This window comes from Lonchura striata, chromosome 18, assembly GCF_050655825.1.
Source record: "Lonchura striata isolate lonStrDom1 chromosome 18, ASM5065582v1, whole genome shotgun sequence".
In the NCBI taxonomy this organism is placed as follows: domain Eukaryota; kingdom Metazoa; phylum Chordata; class Aves; order Passeriformes; family Estrildidae; genus Lonchura; species Lonchura striata.
Window position 1 is genome coordinate 13,463,821 of NC_140720.1, and position 17,754 is coordinate 13,481,574.

Sequence of the window (17,754 nt, forward strand, 5' to 3'; positions counted from 1 at the left end):
CCCCAGCTGCTGAGAGACAGAGACTGCAACCAGTGCAGGAAAAGGGGATCAGACACCAAACCCACATTCATGACAGTGACTCCGGAAAGTGACATCCAAACTTACCTACAGAAATAAAGATCCATGTGAGGCAGACACGTTCCTGTGCCCCAAACAGTGCAAAGCCCTGGCAGGGTCCAGCCCCAGGCCCCTCCATGCCCGTGGCACCTGGGACACGCCTGGAAGGGGCACCTTGGCCTGGTGGGGCTGCCACAGAAGCTGCATTAACCCAAATATACATCAATATTCCAAACACACTTGTTGAGTAATTTCAACTTAGTTAATTTGCTGAATAAAATTTAATTTTATTTAAAAAAATCTTATACACTATTATTCACCTAGCCCTAGTGTGAACAGATTCTCACTTCTGAAAATAAACCACATTCTAGTCAATTCATTCAACACCAAATTAAATTACTAGTACTGGATTTTTTTTTCTTAAAAAAAGTATGTTAAAACTTTACTTTTTTTTTATTTTTAAAACCTCTAAAGAAAACGTTGCAATTGTACAGAAATGCTTCTTTTCAGGTTATGCTTTTTCTTTAAATGCCTGTTATAAATCCAGCTTGTGTAGAGTTTTTTTTTTTCATAGTTTTTTAATGTATTATCTGCAGAGACATTGTAACAGTTCCATTGTGTGGATGAACACAAAACTTGTACACATTTCTCATATTTGGTCTTTAGGTAAATAGTTTCCAAAAGCTGCCTAAAATAACCACTCCAAACTGTTCAGTCCATCATGAAAATACAGTTTTTCCTTTCATAGCAGGAAAGGAAATATAAATAATGCATCTTTATTACAGAACAGGACAAAAACCAGATTCCGATGGAGCCAGCTCCGGCTCCCACTCACCTGGCTGCAGGAGGAACTAAGACGTTGTGTGAGTTGAAGACTGAACAGCAGCCTTGTTTCAATTGAATTTTGAAATGTAAAGTGGAATCTATTACCACATTAAAGTGAGAAATTACCGATACATTTTAAAATGTTCAACTGCAGAACACACACTTAAAAAAAAAAAAAAAATTATTACCATAATCTGGTAGCCACTGTTAGAAAACCACAACAGCTACTGGTCATGGAGACCCCGAGGTCAGTGTCTGACATCAAAGTGTTACAGAGAAACGGGGCAGATTAATTTCTACTGAAGGGTGCTTAAGCTTAAAAATATCGAATATACCTCTGACAAGATAATTTTACTCTTTTTAAAAGGACTCGTGATAAAGAATTTTATCTTTCTAAATGAAGAACAGTCTGTTATCTTAAACATACACAATATTAAGCGAGACTCTTGTTTTACTTTAGACTGGAAAAATATGCCAGGGACAGTCAAAGTCAACACAAAGTAACAAACAGCAAAAGGTAGCAGAGAGAGAAACAGGTAAGTGCAGCTCTGGTCAAATCCATAGCAGTTCTTTACGTCAGTTAACGGCTCATTTACATCAGAGTTTCTAATCAGTTACATGCAAGCCCAAAGAAGCGTTTGATCACTACACATGGTAATAAAATTTGATTAAATTTATCAGGCAACTGCTAAAATATGAAAATTTGCAGATGTAATAAAGTAGCTTTATCTGAACTTGAACAGGACAGACAAAAGTAAATCATTCCGTTGGTTAAAAAAACCCTACATTCAGTTTTTTACCAAACAAAATTTCACATGAAAAGTAGTTGTGTGATTCCAAAGTTTCCGGAGTAGAAATGGAGTGATTTGAAATGTCAAAGACCCCATTGTTTTGCAAAGAAATGAAAATACACCTCAAAAATTTCTAATTCCACATGTGAACAACAAAATACTGCATATCTATCAACAACTGCATGGGTGGGTGGTTCGGAAAGGCTTAGCTGCCACGGTGTCGGAATGGCTCCTGCCTCTGTTCCCTTTAGGAATTTACAATCGGTTGAACCAGTCACACTAAGCGCTATCATGCTGCCGTTACACTGAGATCCTCAGTCCTGGGAAAAATCTGACAGATCCTGTTAAAGCTGCAGCCCTCCCAGCACACACAGTCCGTGGGGCAGGAGGGGCGGGGACACAGCCTCTACAACAACATGGTTCTGCAGTTTTGACTTTAAATTACCAAGTTTTAAGGCCACCTGTGTTGGGTTTTGTTTCAGTGCTGAAAGTTGAAGTCTGATTCACAGGGCCCCTTTCCCCACTGCGTGAGAACATGTTCCAACATTTTAGGTGTTAGATTTAAGTGTCTCCTTTTGGCACCACGGAGTTTGTTTTTGTTGGTTTTTTTGTGTTGGTTTTTTTTTTCTTTTTGTAGCTTTTTTTTTTTTTTTAAAAAAAAAAATGAAAACTCCCCTAAAGTTTCTAGTTCTGGCTGCCTTTGTCACTCACTGCCACGGGTGGGGTGTCCACGTTCACAGCTATGACTATGCTCTCTCCATCCTCTGTTTTGATACGTTTGAGTTCCTGCTGTTCCGACTGGTCTCCGTTCTGGCGCTTGGTGGGGAGCGACGCCGATGCGGACGCGTGGGTTGCTAACATATGCAAAGGACTTGCAGCAGCTGCAAAAAGGAGAGTACAAACTTCAGCACCCTGATCCTTGTCAAATCACATACACAATACTGAGTTATGCAATTTCATTGTACAATAAGGAACCTGAGTTTCTTTTGGACCCCAGCTGACTCACAGGGCCCAAGCAATGCTGCCAAGCTGCTCTGCTGAGAGCAGGACCTGAAAGCAGCTGCTTTACTGCACATGGAAAAGGGAACAGGATTTGCTCTGCATTTCTTTCTTCTCAGATGGCACCAACCTTCTTTCAGCAAAGACAAACACACCAATGTGTGTGAACACAGATGTGTGTGTCACGCAGACAAACACAAATCTGTGTTTCTATAGGCCCAGTTCCCACTTTGCCTGAGAATTACCTGGTTTCTTGCTGCTTTAGGAGTTACTGTAACAAGAGACCAGGACCTGGAGCACACCTCACTCCACACAAACACACACAGAGACAACAGTGGGAAGCATCACAACTCTACTCTTGTGTGCAGCCACATTCCCTGCACACCCTCCAGCCCTCGGCTGCTGGCTCAGGGAATGTCTGGAAATCAGCTGAGTTTTCAGAATCCAGAAAAAAGAGAAAAATAATTATTTCTTACTTTTAAAAATAGCTTTTCAGTATCTTTCACATGGCTCTCAGCTCTATTCACACATCCCTTCTGACACAGAAAGTGCACCTCAAGTCTGACTGTGATGCTTTTGCTGCTCTTAAGCTGGAAGTAAAGTGGCAGCAGCCAGAACACTGACCTATAAATGTCAGTGATGGCAAAGGAATAAAAAGGAAATGAAGGAGAAAGGCTTTTGAGCAGAAATGCAGGTAATGAATTGATGTAAGACAGCCCTAAAATTATTTCTGTAAACATATGACAAAAAACCTCTCCTTCAGTATCAGATAATACCTAAAACAAAGCTGTTAGACCAAGCTGTGAGGACCTGCCAGCAGAGCAAACCTGCCCATGCTGGGAGCAAGAGGGAATGTGTGCAATGATGACAAAGCACTGCTGCCCACTCAGCCTGCCAAGACCCAGAGGGGAATGATGGATTGAGACATGAACCACCTCAAAACCTTACAGAATTTTGGTCTTTTCGGTACAGGTTCAATAAAATCATAATAAAAAGTGACAGTTCAAAGAGCCAACCCACAAGCAAGTTCTGGTTTTCCTGTTGGTGGCTTCCAACAAACCACCTGGGAGCAGGCACCATTTTAACAGCTCTGATTTACAGGAGCTTCTTTTGAAACTTCTTTCTATCCTGGTTTAACAAGGAGAGAGGATGGGTTGTCACCACTAAGTACATCCCTGTAAGAACCACAGAGAGAATAAAGGGAGGGGACAAGAGGAGAGGGGAGGGAAGGGAGGGGCAAGAGAGAGAGGGGAGCAGAGGGGAGCAGAGGGGAGCAGAGGGGAGCAGAGGGGAGCAGAGGGGAGCAGAGGGGAGCACAGGGGAGCACAGGGGAGCACAGGGGAGCACAGGGGAGCACAGGGGAGCACAGGGGAGCACAGGGGAGCACAGGGGAGGCACAGGGGAGGCACAGGGGAGGCACAGGGGAGGCACAGGGGAGCACAGGGGAGCACAGGGGAGCACAGGGGAGCACAGGGGAGCACAGGGGAGTGGAAAGGAGAGGAGGGGAGCACAGGGGAGCACAGGGGAGCACAGGGGAGCACAGGGGAGCACAGGGGAGCACAGGGGAGCACAGGGGAGGGGAAAGGAGAGGAGGGGAGCAGAGGGGACGGGAGCAGGACGTACCCGCGCTGCCCTGCCCCGCCACGGCGGCGCTCAGGGGCACGATGTGCGTTCCGTTCTGTGTGACAGCTTTGATGGGCAGCTGGTGCTGCCCCAGCGGCGCCTGCTGCACTATGGTAACTGTCTGTAAGGGCGTGGGCTGCGATGTCTGGATGATGCGACCAGCAGCTCCTATTGCAGCATGGCTAATAGCAGGGAGAGGCTCCACTTTCACTGCAAACAGGAGAGAAAATTCAGTTAAAATTAACGAAGTGCTCAGGAACCATTTGGGTTCACTCAATCAGGCCCCAGTGGAAGTGTGTTGTTTTATTACTCGCTCCAACACAGCTGCAAAATTACAATTTGAAATCTTCAGTTTTAGCCAAACACTTCAAGCATTGCCCTCCAAATATTGATGCCTCTCCCTGAATGAGGCCCGCAGCAACCTGGGACAGTGGAAGGCATCTCTGCCCACAGCAGAGGCTGGAAGGAGATGGGCTTTAAGGTCCTTCCAAACCAAACTCTTCTATGGGTCTACAATTCTAAGTTTCAAATACTGATTCCTCTGCATAAAGAGGTGCCAAAACAACCCCACAGGCTCTTACCTTTGACTTCCTTGTGGTCTCCATTCTCTTGAGGTTCTACCTTGGGCTGAGTGACCATAGCAGCTTGTGTGACCACCGCCTGTCCCGCGACAGTGTAAGTGTTTGCTGGTGCTAATCCAGTCACGTTGGTGACTGACACAGCTGGGATCTGGTGCACAACATGGACTGTCTGAACTACAGGCTGCTGGGAGGTCGATGTTGTCACAGGAGTTGCAACAGTGTAGGTGACGGGTTTGATAGCTTGTGGTAGCTGCCGTTGTACAGTAATTAAAACTGGCTGGCTAGAGAGAGGTGATCCTACCAAGAAAGAGGTCAAAATTAGACTGCCAATTTTCATTATTTCTTCTAAGCCAGTCGTTCTTTTAAACTTCACATTAAAACCTCGGAGAATTAACAAGATCCTTCACTACTAATGCCTGAATGAGCCAAAAGGTAATACAGCACAATGAAGGTTAGGTAAGTGGTTAGTCCCAGCTCCAGGCTCAAGGTAAGGGCTGTACTGGCTCAGCAAGACCCACACACCCCAGCTCTGCCCCCAAACAAAGCTGTGCTCAGCACCTATTGAAGTGAAGCCCTTTCCACAGAGGAACACATGTGTGCTCCAGGTGTTTGTGCAGCATGCCTGCACTGGGAATGCTCTCCTGTGCTGCACTGGCAATCCTGAGGAACGCTCAGGACCATCTCTGCCCTCTGTAGTGCCACATTTCCACCAAGAAACTGGATGGCAAATGTATATCAAAGGAAGTAATGAAACAAACACATCCTTATCCCATCATGTTTAATGTTCTTTTTGTTTTAAATAGGAAATTTCTTATCTCCCTTTATCCTTTCAATTCTTTTATCCGCCACCACTCTGGAAGGATGACATGACCACAGAGGTGTGAAAGGCCTTTCCCTATTTCTCTAACATACTCAACCTTACCTTTTGGGTTTTTTTCAAGAGAACTGTTACAAGACAGCACAGGACAGAGGCTGTAACAGAGAATTATTACAGGACAGAGGCACAGCCTCTCCTCAGCAACAGTGACTGGAGCAGCCCCAGGTAACAACAGCCCCATGTGCTCAAGCAGACCCTCCCTGGCTGTTCCCGAGTTTCTCACAGATCTGCTCTGAAGAGGTGAAATATATACTCATTTTTGGTGTACACATTAAGTCTTGGCAGTATTTTGGGGTCCAGCCCCAGTGCCGGGCTCAGGCCGCTCACCTGGGGCGCTCTGTGCAAATCGCGCTTCTTGGATGACGGCGAGTTTTGGCTGGATGGCGCTGGGCTCGGGCTCCATGGGGACAGGAGATCCTTCCCTGGACAGGCTCTCGGGGGTCTGGACGCCGCTGGAGTGTGCAGACAACACTCCAGAGTGATTAGGAGAAGCTGGGGCACTTCTGCAGTTAGAAATGAAAGCAGCAGCTGATGTGTTTTAACTTCTGAACTGTGACAGCCCGTGACCTTCCTCTAACGAGAGCGTAACACACTGCCCGCAGCAGGGAGGGCACAGCTACAGCCCAGAGCTCAGGATCTTTAAAAAGCTTCTGTTAAACAGGGACAGAATTTAAAAGCAAACTCCAGGTACAGTTAACAGAGAAGAAGTGGCTGGATGCCTTCTTAGGGAGACTCTAAATCTGTGAAACATGAACATTTCTTCTGGTGGAGAAGAACAATGAGCAAATCTGAGGCTACAGGGCAAGTAGAAAAAGATCTGCACCAGCAGAAAGGCCATAACTTTACAGAGGGAATAATTTAAACCCAGGTATTTCCCCATCACAAATTCTGCTTGAACATTAGCAAACTGAATACACAATTGTCATCTATAAGGTCAATAAAATGGTAGCTGGTATCTGAGAACAGTTTTAAAATCCAGTAGATGGCAGTTAGAAATTAAAATTATAATTCTGAAAAACCCATCAAAGGTACAGCAAGGCTTGCATACATTAACAATCTGATAGTTATGCAAGCTGAGGTTCTTTAACACTAAAAACAAGCAATAAACACAAGCCTGGTGTATGGGGCAGCCTCCTAATGAAACACACAGAATTCAAACACTGAGTCTGGATGAAATTAAATTACTAAACTTGTGACTGTATCCGAAGCTATCAAGTCTGTAGCAGCCTGAAGATTAAACAACAGCCATAGTCTTTTTGTTCATCTGGTTTTCCTTACCTAGAAGAGAGTGGTCCCAGAGGGGTTCTAAAGCAAGGTACTCCCCTAGGCCGCCTTTTCCTAAAAGCCTGCTCTATTAATTTGCTTTCAGAGGCAGGGTCTATCCTCCAGAATGAGCCTTTGCCTGGTTCTTCCTGGGAACGTGGTACTTTGATGAAATAACGATTCAGAGAGAGATTGTGACGTATTGAATTCTATGGAACATAAAAAAATATGTAGAATTCATATAACTTTTCCAAGTCAGAATGTGGCCTACTGCAGCAATTTGTACTACAGGAGACTCGGGGTTCAGCTCTTTAATTCCTTAATTTAACAGAACTCAGAGCACTACCAAGCAGTGCCATAAACCTGAAAGGACTCTTGCATTTGTAAAATCTTTCCCAACAATTAAAAACCCAGTATTCTAATTGGAAATAACAGGAATCCCATATATTTCATTCTCTCGTGAGAAACATGGTGATTGAAACCAATGTTTAGAACACTACAAATACTTGTGCAGAATGCAGTGTTAAAAACAAAAATAAAAATGACCAGTGCTTGTACACCACCCTTCCCCAGGTGTCCCAGCTCCTTCCAGGAGGGTCAGCAGAACACAGCATATACTGATTCTGATCCTACGTGGTAGTTCTGTTACTGTCCCACAGTTCAGAAAGAAAAGGCTAAATTATACAAGTTCCCAAGGCAGCTGGATTGCTGTGAATTCACCCACAGTCCAGTTTGTCTCAATAACAGAGCCAATAATTTAATGTGTCAATTAAAACACCAAGTGGCAGCAGGTCCTGAACCAGCTCTTCCAGATCTTTGTCACCACAGTCCCTTTGTACCTTCCCACATCCTCAATTTGCTGCAACATCCCCCCACTCCTCCATCAGAGCAATGCACAGAACTGCTGACACCCTCAAGTAGCTCTATCTGTGCTTAGCTCTGCACACAGAATTTCATTTTATTTTATTTTTTTAACACAGATAAACTCCAAAATCTCTCTCAATATTATCACTGAACGGGAAGACACTGATGCTAAGGATTCACCCTGAAATACTTGTGGGGGAACAGAGGTAAATGAGAAAAAACTTTATGATAACAAAAGCTCTCAAGAATTTGCAAAGCCAATGTAAAACTTGCTCAAATATCTGAGTTCGTGACCCTGATGGTAAGTTTGGAAAAATTAAAGCAGTGATGATAACCACATATGATTTCTTGAATGCAAACTGATGAAACCAGAGATGGTTTTTCCCTGCCAAAAATGGAAACGTAACTAGAAAGATGCCAAGAACATATTTATAAATTGTATTTTTTTCTCCATATGCTAGAATAAAGGAGTAGATCCAAAAATACCTGCTAAAATAAGTTAACAGAGAGGAGCCTTCAAATGCTCATCAATATGAGACCATTGTATGCTAAAGGATATAAATACCTTTGTCTTAAGGTGCGGGACACTGTACATGTGCTTGTATTCTATGCTTTTAATGACATGCATATATATAGACTCAAATATTATTTAAAACATCTATCCTAAGTCACCTGAGCTGCAATCCAACTCCTAATGTGTAGAAGCTGGCAGAGCAGTGACTGAAGAGCATCTGATTTTCAGCTTTTCCAATTGTTTCTATGAATAGCTGCTGATTAATGACTCCAGAACACACTGTCTGCTGTGCCTATCACCTTGGCTTTAGGAAACATTACAGCCCCAAATCCACAGCCTGCTCTATGGCAGAGCTCTGTACCTCAGCATAACTCTGTGTGTGTGTGTGTGTGTGTGTGTTGGGTTCATGATGCTCACAAAGCAACATCATCTACACAGATACTCAAGGTACTGCAAAATAGGAAGCAAAACACACAACATTTTATAAACACTGTCTTGTTGCTAAAACAACATGACTGCAGCCAGGATACTGCACTGTTATGTGGGAAAGGGAAACAAAAGAGACTTCCCAGCCACAACAGCCAAGTCCTTGACTAACCAAACCCTTAGCAAACAGCCAGGGACAGCCACGTTCCCCACTAACCTTGGGAGAGTGACCCAGCTTTCATTTAGGCTGTATGACAAAGAAGTATGTGACTAATATTTTAAAATCTCTTCCTCTACAGGGAAGGCTTGTATTCTTCTGCAGCCAACATTAACACTTCCTCACTTTCCCCCTCACCCAATCTCCCTAAATTTTACCTCCCTGACAATAACTGCAGAGGGAGCAGATAGCCCAGCATGGACCATGTGCTCCAGGTGTTCCAGGCCCTGCAAACTGGGCTCCTTGGCCTCTGAGACACCCAAAACAGCACCAAAGGCACAGAGCCTTCACGTGTGCCTGGGAAGGCTCTGCCAGACTGATTTGTACTGGTTAGTCATCCTGGCAAAAGCTGAGGCTGCTCTTGTGAAACGAAAAGAAAGCAGAAATTAATTCTGCAGAGTTGAAAGGTTTGGTACAGGAATGGGCAAGTTCACAAATCAAACAGTGCATGAACCAGGGTGAGATAATGACAGATAACACACTTGTTCCTTCACCAGCTGCATGGGCAAGATCACTGTTTTCAAACAGAACTAAATTTGGAGCATTTAATATCTCAATTTTATCTCAAGATAGCAACACGGATGTTTACACAACCGTAAGTTACAGAACGTGACACCTTTCCTAGATAGCATAAAGGATTCAAATCCAGTGCCAAATGCACTTTGCTTTCCCCAAAGTCTGACTGTATCCCTACTAGAGGTTTACAGAACACCATTCCATCAATAAAGCAGTATTTAAAATACAGACTGATGTAAATTGACCACTTTGTTGGAAAACTTACAACCAGAAGAAAGACAACATGCTCATTTGACAAATTCTGTATCTGAAGGGTTATGAGGCTTACCCACTGCCTGCTCATGACCATTTACAGCTGCCAGTATTGCTCACATGTAAAAAAAAAATATTCCAGAAATCAAAATTACCTGCCAGCCCTTGTCTGCTGTCCTGTAGTAGGGATAATTTTTAGTTATGTGCGTATAAATTCCATTTAGTGTAAGCTGCTTATCCGGGGCCATTGTAATTGCTTGGACTATTAACTGTGCATAGGAGTAGGGTGGCTTAGAGTCATCCTGGACAGAAACAAGAAAAGTCTGCATCAACAAACTTTGAAGATATACACACTGCTTACTAGATCAAAGTCATAAAACATGATTAACTTGACTTAGGGCACTTTTGGACAATGAAAATCTTGAGGCAAAAAAGAAACTAAGAAAGCTTTGTTCTTCTGATAAGCAATTTTAGGATAAAATACATTTTGTAGATATATATAACAGCAAAGAATTTTCAATAGCCTCCAAACAGATCTATAACTGAGACTGCACACAGACCCTCCCCCAAAGGGGACAGGGGTTAATCAGTCAATCAATCAATCTCACATCTGATCACAAAACCCTACACATTGTTTTTAAAGCCTGGCATGTTAAATTATCACTCGGTGCATACACCTTAACAAACAAAACATCCCAAGTCTTCCATTCAGTTCAGGTGTAATTTCTGGCATTGGTTTCAAGCTGTGTTTACCTTTGGGCTGTCTCCCCCTGAAGCTTCCTTGTCGTTTTCTGACTGTGAATTGTCAGCCATCAAATGTAGGTCAGACGCTATTCCACGACTCATTTTGTACCCTGAAGAGCCGGCGCCGCGGGGGCTCGATGGGCAGGAATTCGCAGCACTGTAGAGCATAAAAAGAAGATCCTACTATTTTGTTATACAGTATATCACCACATTATGTCTCATCAAAAAGCTCTTACTGCAGCAAAGCCACTACCAGAGCTGTGAGGCTGCAGCTAAAGGGCTGGCAGAGCTTCCATTCCAAACCACCTTCCACGCCTTGCTAAGCCAGCCATGGAATCAGAACCACTGCAGGAAGAAATCTCACTCAGGCTTTCCTCCTCCAGACAAGGCTCAGCTGATTGAGCAGGCTGTACTTTATTTGTGTAAGATTTGCCACCTCAAGTCCATCTTAACTGCATCAGCAACCACAAATTTTCAGCAACTCGTTGGAAACAAGACACACATCTTGCATGGAATTTCTGCCATATGCTTGTGTTCAGTCTGCCCCCAAAAAAATCACCTCTCCTGTGTAATGTGTTTGCACATTCGAGAAAATATAGCAAGCAGTGAGGCAAAAAAAGGCTTGATTCACATTTAAATTGAAACTAGTATTATTTTAAGTGTTTACAGGTGTGTGCACATACTTACACATATGCATATAAAAATCATAAATTTATCTATAAATGGGATGCATCAGCACTGACTCAGCTGATTTAATGCAGTATTGGGCCAACAGAGCAGATACACTGTTAGAAAGCAAGAGATGGTGCCAAACACTAAAAGAGCATCTCCTAACACTTCCCATGTTGCCATCCATCACAGAAAACCAGGTAAAACTGGATATAATTCCACTGGAACATCTTTCTACCAGTAGTCCCCTGCCTTGCAGAGTCCACAGGAACTGCAGCTGCACGATGCCAATTTTCTTCTATGATTTCCTTTCAGCCAAGAGGAAAGAGAGTCAGCAGGTGAGGTCCATCCTCTTCCCCAAAATAATTCTGGCAGCTCTCTTGCAAGGACACACTCTCTGCAATTCATGCTCCAGCTGATTTCAAGGAAGCCCTCAGAAATTCCAAAAAACTAGAAATCTCAATACCTGCACCTGGCTCTGCCCCCAGAACCAGCCCTATCTCCAAAGATAATCTTTAATCTTTGAATCTATGGTTCAAAACATCAACAACAAATAAATCTAGACAATGTTATTTAGATCTCTACACTAAAGCTTTAACAATTTACATCTGTCAAGGTTTGTCTGTCTGGCCCCTCAAGTTTTTTGCTACCTCCTTTTTTATGTACAGAAAGAGACAAACACTATAGATTGGGCAATATATACTGAGAGTATCAAAGCTTCACTTCCCAAGAATTCCACCCTTGATTTTTTACTTGTGGTATACTTACTATAAAAGAGAGATGGCAATTTTTAAGTGTTGTATAGAAGAATCCTTGGTTAGAGCCCAAATGTGTAGCTAATTTATTTTTTTAGATATAGGTCACTCCTGCTCTGTGTTTGCATGTATCAGCTGACAACATCCCTCTGCTCTGCTCACTTCAGCATATATTGACAAAGAGACACATATGGTATAATCAAAGCAAGTTTACAAGTCTTCTACAAAACAGGATGATTTGCAGAGAAACTGTCAGGCTTTGCTCTCAAAATAGACTCCAAACTGTCATCTTTTTTTCTTTTCTGTAATAAGCTACTCAACAGGTGCATGAAAGCCCTGATGAGAATTACAAAATTCATAGTGAGGCAAAGCCAGTGGTGATAGATGGGATGTTATCTGAAATATCTGAGAGCTGCTCTGTCATTGGCAAGATGTGTTTTCCCTGAATTCTTGTAAGAAAGCAAACCTGTTACACAGCCAAGTCTAGGTATCTTTTCTCTCTGCTTCCATCATTTAAGCAGGTGTCATTAAACACTCCCAGATAGAGACCAAGAGCTTGGCAAAGATGCAAGAAGTCAATTATCCCTCCATTCAAATCTCATTAACAAGCTGTCCCTTTTTAAAAAGTGAGCATGGACAGTCCTTCACTCAAGTGAAGACACAGGAAGGGAGAGGGGACAAAAAAGCTTTCAAAACCACGTACATGACTGAAACAACTTTCAGGGCCTTGACATGGAAGTTTTGCTCCTGATCTTTCCAAGACTTTGAAAAATCTCATCTGAAATAATTTGTGAGGGTGGGTTGCTTGAGTTTAATTGAGTTTGGTCCCAAGTAACAGGTGGGACAAGGGCTGAATTACCAAAGCAGCAGCAGGGCAGGGAAAATCCTGGATCTGCCATCCTGACACCGAGCTCTGCACCTTAGCCTGTGCTTTCAGAAAAAGGTCTGCTCCCTTCCAGCAGTGACTAACAATAATAAATCTTCTGGAGTAAGAGATCAGTCCATTTTCCACACCAATAATAACCCAAACCACCATTTCTGCTGATGGTGAACTCCAGGACAGTGACAAATTAGGATGTTTTAACATGGTGTCATTTAAAATTGTCTAATTTGAAGCGTTGCAATAAGCATGCAAGAGCAAAAAGCAATTTAAATTGTTGAAATGCAAGAAAAATCCCAGGCTCTTGAGCAGAATATTATATATTGAACATGTTAATGTTCATGCAACTATGTCAGAAGAAAGGGAGGCAGGTAAGGCTGAGCTTCAGCTGAATTTTGACCTCAAAAGCAAAATCCAGAATGAGAAAGTTGTGCTGAGGCTGACTCTACGTGGCCGGATCCCACCTGCAGGGTTTAAATACCTGATAGTTCCTGTGGGAGAAGGGAGGGGGCTGATCAGGTGAGCCATGTTGTCTGGAATGTTTATTGTTAAGGGAGAGATCTGGGGTTGCACAGGCTTCACTGGGGACTCCGGGGCCTCCTGTTTTTCTCTCTTTTCATTGGACAGAGCTGTGAATGTTATCTTGATGTTTGTGCTGGGAAACCTGAAAGTACAGCTGAAAAATAAAAAGAAAAAAAAAAAAGAACAAATATATGAGCCACTTGTTTACAGAATATAAGACTTTCTGAGTAATTTGCACATTATCACCTACGCTAATTTATAATTTTATATATATTTATAATTACCCTTGACCATCTTCATTTTAAGATCATACAGGGAGATGAATGTGACCAGAAAAAGATCCCCAGGTTAGCAACTAACTTTTGTTAGGGAATACAAGGAAATGCACTTCTTTCTAACAAGGGCAGTTTGTGCATTGTCTCTAAATTTCTTGAGGTTCATCCTGATCTTGCAGTAGCCCCAAAGCAGAGCTATTTTAAAAACAAAACCTCATTATTTTATGATGCCAAGGAAAGGCTTCAGCAAATGAGCAAGTTGGTCCATGATAGCAGAATTAATCAGAAGCATGAACATTGGTCAATTTGAGGTCTAAACAGTTTCATAGACTGGTCTAAGAGATTTGGGTTCTTTTCTCTTAAAATACCTATTAAATTAAACATATATCAATTCCAATTCTGCTCATTTACAGCGTATACTGCTGCTTTAGCACTACATTCAAATACCTTTTTTCAGAGTGGAATTTAAGACCCAATTTCTGTACACTGCCTATTTTCATGTATTACCAAGGATTACATGCCTAAATTTAATGACAAACAATAAATTAACAATGTGCAACTGTTTACAAATTTGAAAAATAAAATGCAATGAATGTACCTTAGGATAATCCTCTTTCTACATCCCTGTGCACAGCATTTAGAATTGAGCCCAATTAAACAGGACAGGCTGGTTTCTAACTTCTCAGTAAATAAATTTGCTCAATCTTGAGCAAATAAAAAACTTAATTTTGTCTCAACAAAAGCATCTATAAAAATACAGTTCAAATAACTTTACTACCTCCTCATCCTTAAGTTGTTAGACTACACTGAGCACTAAACCCACAGTGACATTTACACACCTCCCACATGATGAAAAGGACTTTCCAACAACACTATACCCAGAAACAAACCTTACAAAATGTTGGGGTTTGGGTTTGTTTTGCTTTTAAGTGCTTCTAGGCAGATCTAGTTTCATACAAAAAGGAAACAAGCACATGCTGGAACAAGGAGTAAGAAATGAGCTATGAATGCGAAATACAGACTGTAAATAAAAGTGATCATTTCTCTGGAAAAATATATTAAACATAAAAGTGATGTAAGAATTGGCAGGAACACTCAGCTGCGGAGTAGCCTTAGAAATGAACCCTCATGTGTTTTGGCTTTCATATCTTAAAATGAATCTAAGGATGTTTATAGAACAAAGGCAGCACTTGATTTGCACTCTGTCCCTTGCCACATGCACCACAGTGGTTCTTTTTCCCTACAATCCACATTCAAGGATCAGGAAAAAGAGAAAGAATTGACAGTGACCTTCCTTTTCTCTCTGTCTTACTTCTGAGTATGGACCGTGTCCGCATTTAACAGACGACCTATTTCTGAAACATGCTCAATGTACTAAATTAGGAACAGAATCTATGCCAAAAAACTGCACAAGCATTTCAGCAAGGAAGTTAAATGGACCAATTTCTGGGTTGGGTTTTTTTTAACATATTCAGTAACAACTCATTTCTTGCTTTTTCCAGTAGAAAGTATTTTGTGGTTGTATCGTTTTAGTGACAATGGAAAGGGGTCTTGGTTGTTTCGCTAATAAAATGATTTTTCAAGCATTTCTTTTAAGCAGCAATAAAAAATAACACTCAAGTGTATGCAAAGACAGCCAAAGATTAAGCAAAAATCCTTGTGAGAAAGTGAACAACATCTGCTTGACACACACAGGTTTAGTCACCTTCCCTATGCATTTCATCAGGCTATTCCATACCTGCAAATTTACCTTAAATGCTTGTAAGACCAAATTTATTTCAACTCAAGAAAAACATGGGAAGAATTGGACATAGCTTTAGGTGCTAATTCCCTGGTTAGAGTCCTTATTGCCTGGTAAAAAACCAACCCAGTGCACAGCACTGAGGACCTGCAGTCCTCCCGTGCCACACCAGGTGAGGATGGGGAAGAGGTGGATCTCCACAACTTCAGGAACATGGAAAGGCAGAAAAGGAATACTCAGCAGCTCCTTTGATATTCCATGTAGGCACACACATATTAAAAGATGCCTCTTTTACCCTACTGCAGCATCATCTCCCCGTGGGCACCTCTGGCAAGCAAGGCAACAGCTCAGATGTGGGGCTCTCAAATGTTCAAGGCTGGAAAAAAACACCCACAAAAAGCAGCCCCAAACACAGGAGCTTTGACTAGCCAGGGGACTCCAGAGGTTCTCCACGTGCCAAATAAACTTTAACTGACAGACACCAAAACCCAGAGGCATCCCCAGTGCAGTTTGCATTTCCCATGCCTGAAAGGCCAGTGTAAGTAAGGAAGATACAATGTACTTACAAATCCCTGTCTGGTTAGAGCAATGAACACCTGAATATTATCAAAAGACCACATCTGTCAATTGATTCATATTTGCAAACAGTTTTTTTAATGGAAGGATATTTTTATAATTGGAATTCAGCCAAAAAGCAGAATAAAGAGTGTCTACTAACCAAGAGAATTCCTGAATAAATTGAAGTTATGCAAATGTATTATATTTACATCCAAAATCAAAGTACAGAACATGTTCTAATTTGATCAGAATCAAGTTGGTTTTGGCATATTCTTTAGTTATACAATGAACTAAACAAAAACCACAGAAACACCCACAGGGAGAGACCTCATCAAACATTTAGACCTCCACAAGCTGAATTGGGTTTTACTCACTGTTCAAAAGCTTACAATAGTTTCACAATACACTACCACAGGATGGCTTGCTGGAGGAGAAACTCATCTAAACAACCCACTTGCAAAAAATCCCAAAGAAATATAGCTGCTTTGTATATTTTTTGATGGCAAGTCCAGGTGAGCATCACAATGGAGCCACTGCATGACCCACAGAGGAGGTGTCACAGCTAAAACGTAGCTCATTACATCAATAATGCTTTTTTAAATTTAAAAAAAAGAAAAAAAGCTCATTGTGGGTTGACTACTGGAAAACAATCTTCACATAATTTCAAACTATTCCACAGATAACTCATTTATATCTGCAGTTCCCAGCCAAACACAGTGATGCTGATCCAGGCAGGACTTATACAGAGTTTAGGAACTTTGCAGGGTGCCAGAGAAGTGTCTCAGGATAAAAATGTGTGAAGTCTAATTTTGTCACATCTGTATTTGCAATATTTTCTCATTTCCCCATAGCAGCTCTGTCCATACTGCAGGCAAAAGCTGATGATACACTTGTAGTTCTGCCTGTGTGAAAATACCACCTGATTGGGAAGAAGGAATCTCATCCTGTCTTTATCTGGGAAACCAAAACACAGCAGAAGAATTCAATTTCTTCCCTGTACATAAACCCTGCTGTGACACCAAGTGCTTCAGTAGCCTTTGAATTATTCCAGTTTAATTGCCTTCTAAGAACCAAGACCAAAATCAGACAGAAGCTGCCATGCCACTTTGATCAGCAGGTTCTTTTATCAGCACCTCCAGATTTTACATTCAAATAGATTATAAGGGTTGAACAGTGATAACCCCTGAAGTCAGGGTAGTTACAAGTACACAGCTCAATTCCTTCACACTGACTGTGATACTCAACCCTGTTAACTTAAAGATCCCCTGAGATTTAAACAGATCTGAAAGAATAACAAGATGCCTGATTTGGAACTCTTGTTGATTTACTGAGAGCCAAGGACAGCTTCAACTTTTCACATTAAAAAGCCAAGACTCGAAAAAGAACCCAGTCAGCATCTGGGAGATTGCTTGTGTCGATTTTTGACTTCAAATACTTTCAAGGTGAACACGGGCAGTGTTAAATCCCCACAAAGAGAAGCAGAGGTCATTCTCAACATCTACACCACCAAACACAGCTTTTCCAGTTTTCTCTGACAGTACAGCACCTTAAGATGGTACTATCTGTACTTCCTTCTGCTATTTTGATCAGTGAAGTACAAAACCATGTTCCAAAAACCATGGAAATCACTATACTTCTAGCTATGGTCTCCTTTCCATGGAAGGGAGATTTGAAACTGATCCTTTTCTAATTCCTCTTACCTACCTATTTGTGATCTGCTTCCCAAACTTTACTCTGATTCCAGTAAAAATGACTCTCATAGCCAATTAATTTATTTGCACTTCTGGCAGAAGATGTGCACACTG

The 17,754-nt window shown here is 41.9% G+C and overlaps 1 protein-coding gene across 1 annotated transcript in view; it reads right to left on the reverse strand.

Annotated features, from left to right (window-relative positions):
• Positions 1-323: 323 nt before the first annotated feature.
• The window catches only part of FOXK2 (forkhead box K2), a 42,527-nt gene continuing 25,096 nt past the window's right edge, over positions 324-17,754 (reverse strand). Inside the window, exons 2-9 of the mRNA XM_021535830.4 lie at positions 13,335-13,529; positions 10,559-10,706; positions 9,961-10,107; positions 7,032-7,225; positions 6,081-6,256; positions 4,877-5,173; positions 4,296-4,505; positions 324-2,554 (exon numbers count right to left, since the gene is read on the reverse strand). Of these exons, the coding sequence (XP_021391505.3) occupies positions 2,358-2,554; positions 4,296-4,505; positions 4,877-5,173; positions 6,081-6,256; positions 7,032-7,225; positions 9,961-10,107; positions 10,559-10,706; positions 13,335-13,529 (1,564 nt within the window). The 3' untranslated portion in view covers positions 324-2,357. The remainder of the gene's footprint in view (positions 2,555-4,295; positions 4,506-4,876; positions 5,174-6,080; positions 6,257-7,031; positions 7,226-9,960; positions 10,108-10,558; positions 10,707-13,334; positions 13,530-17,754) is intronic.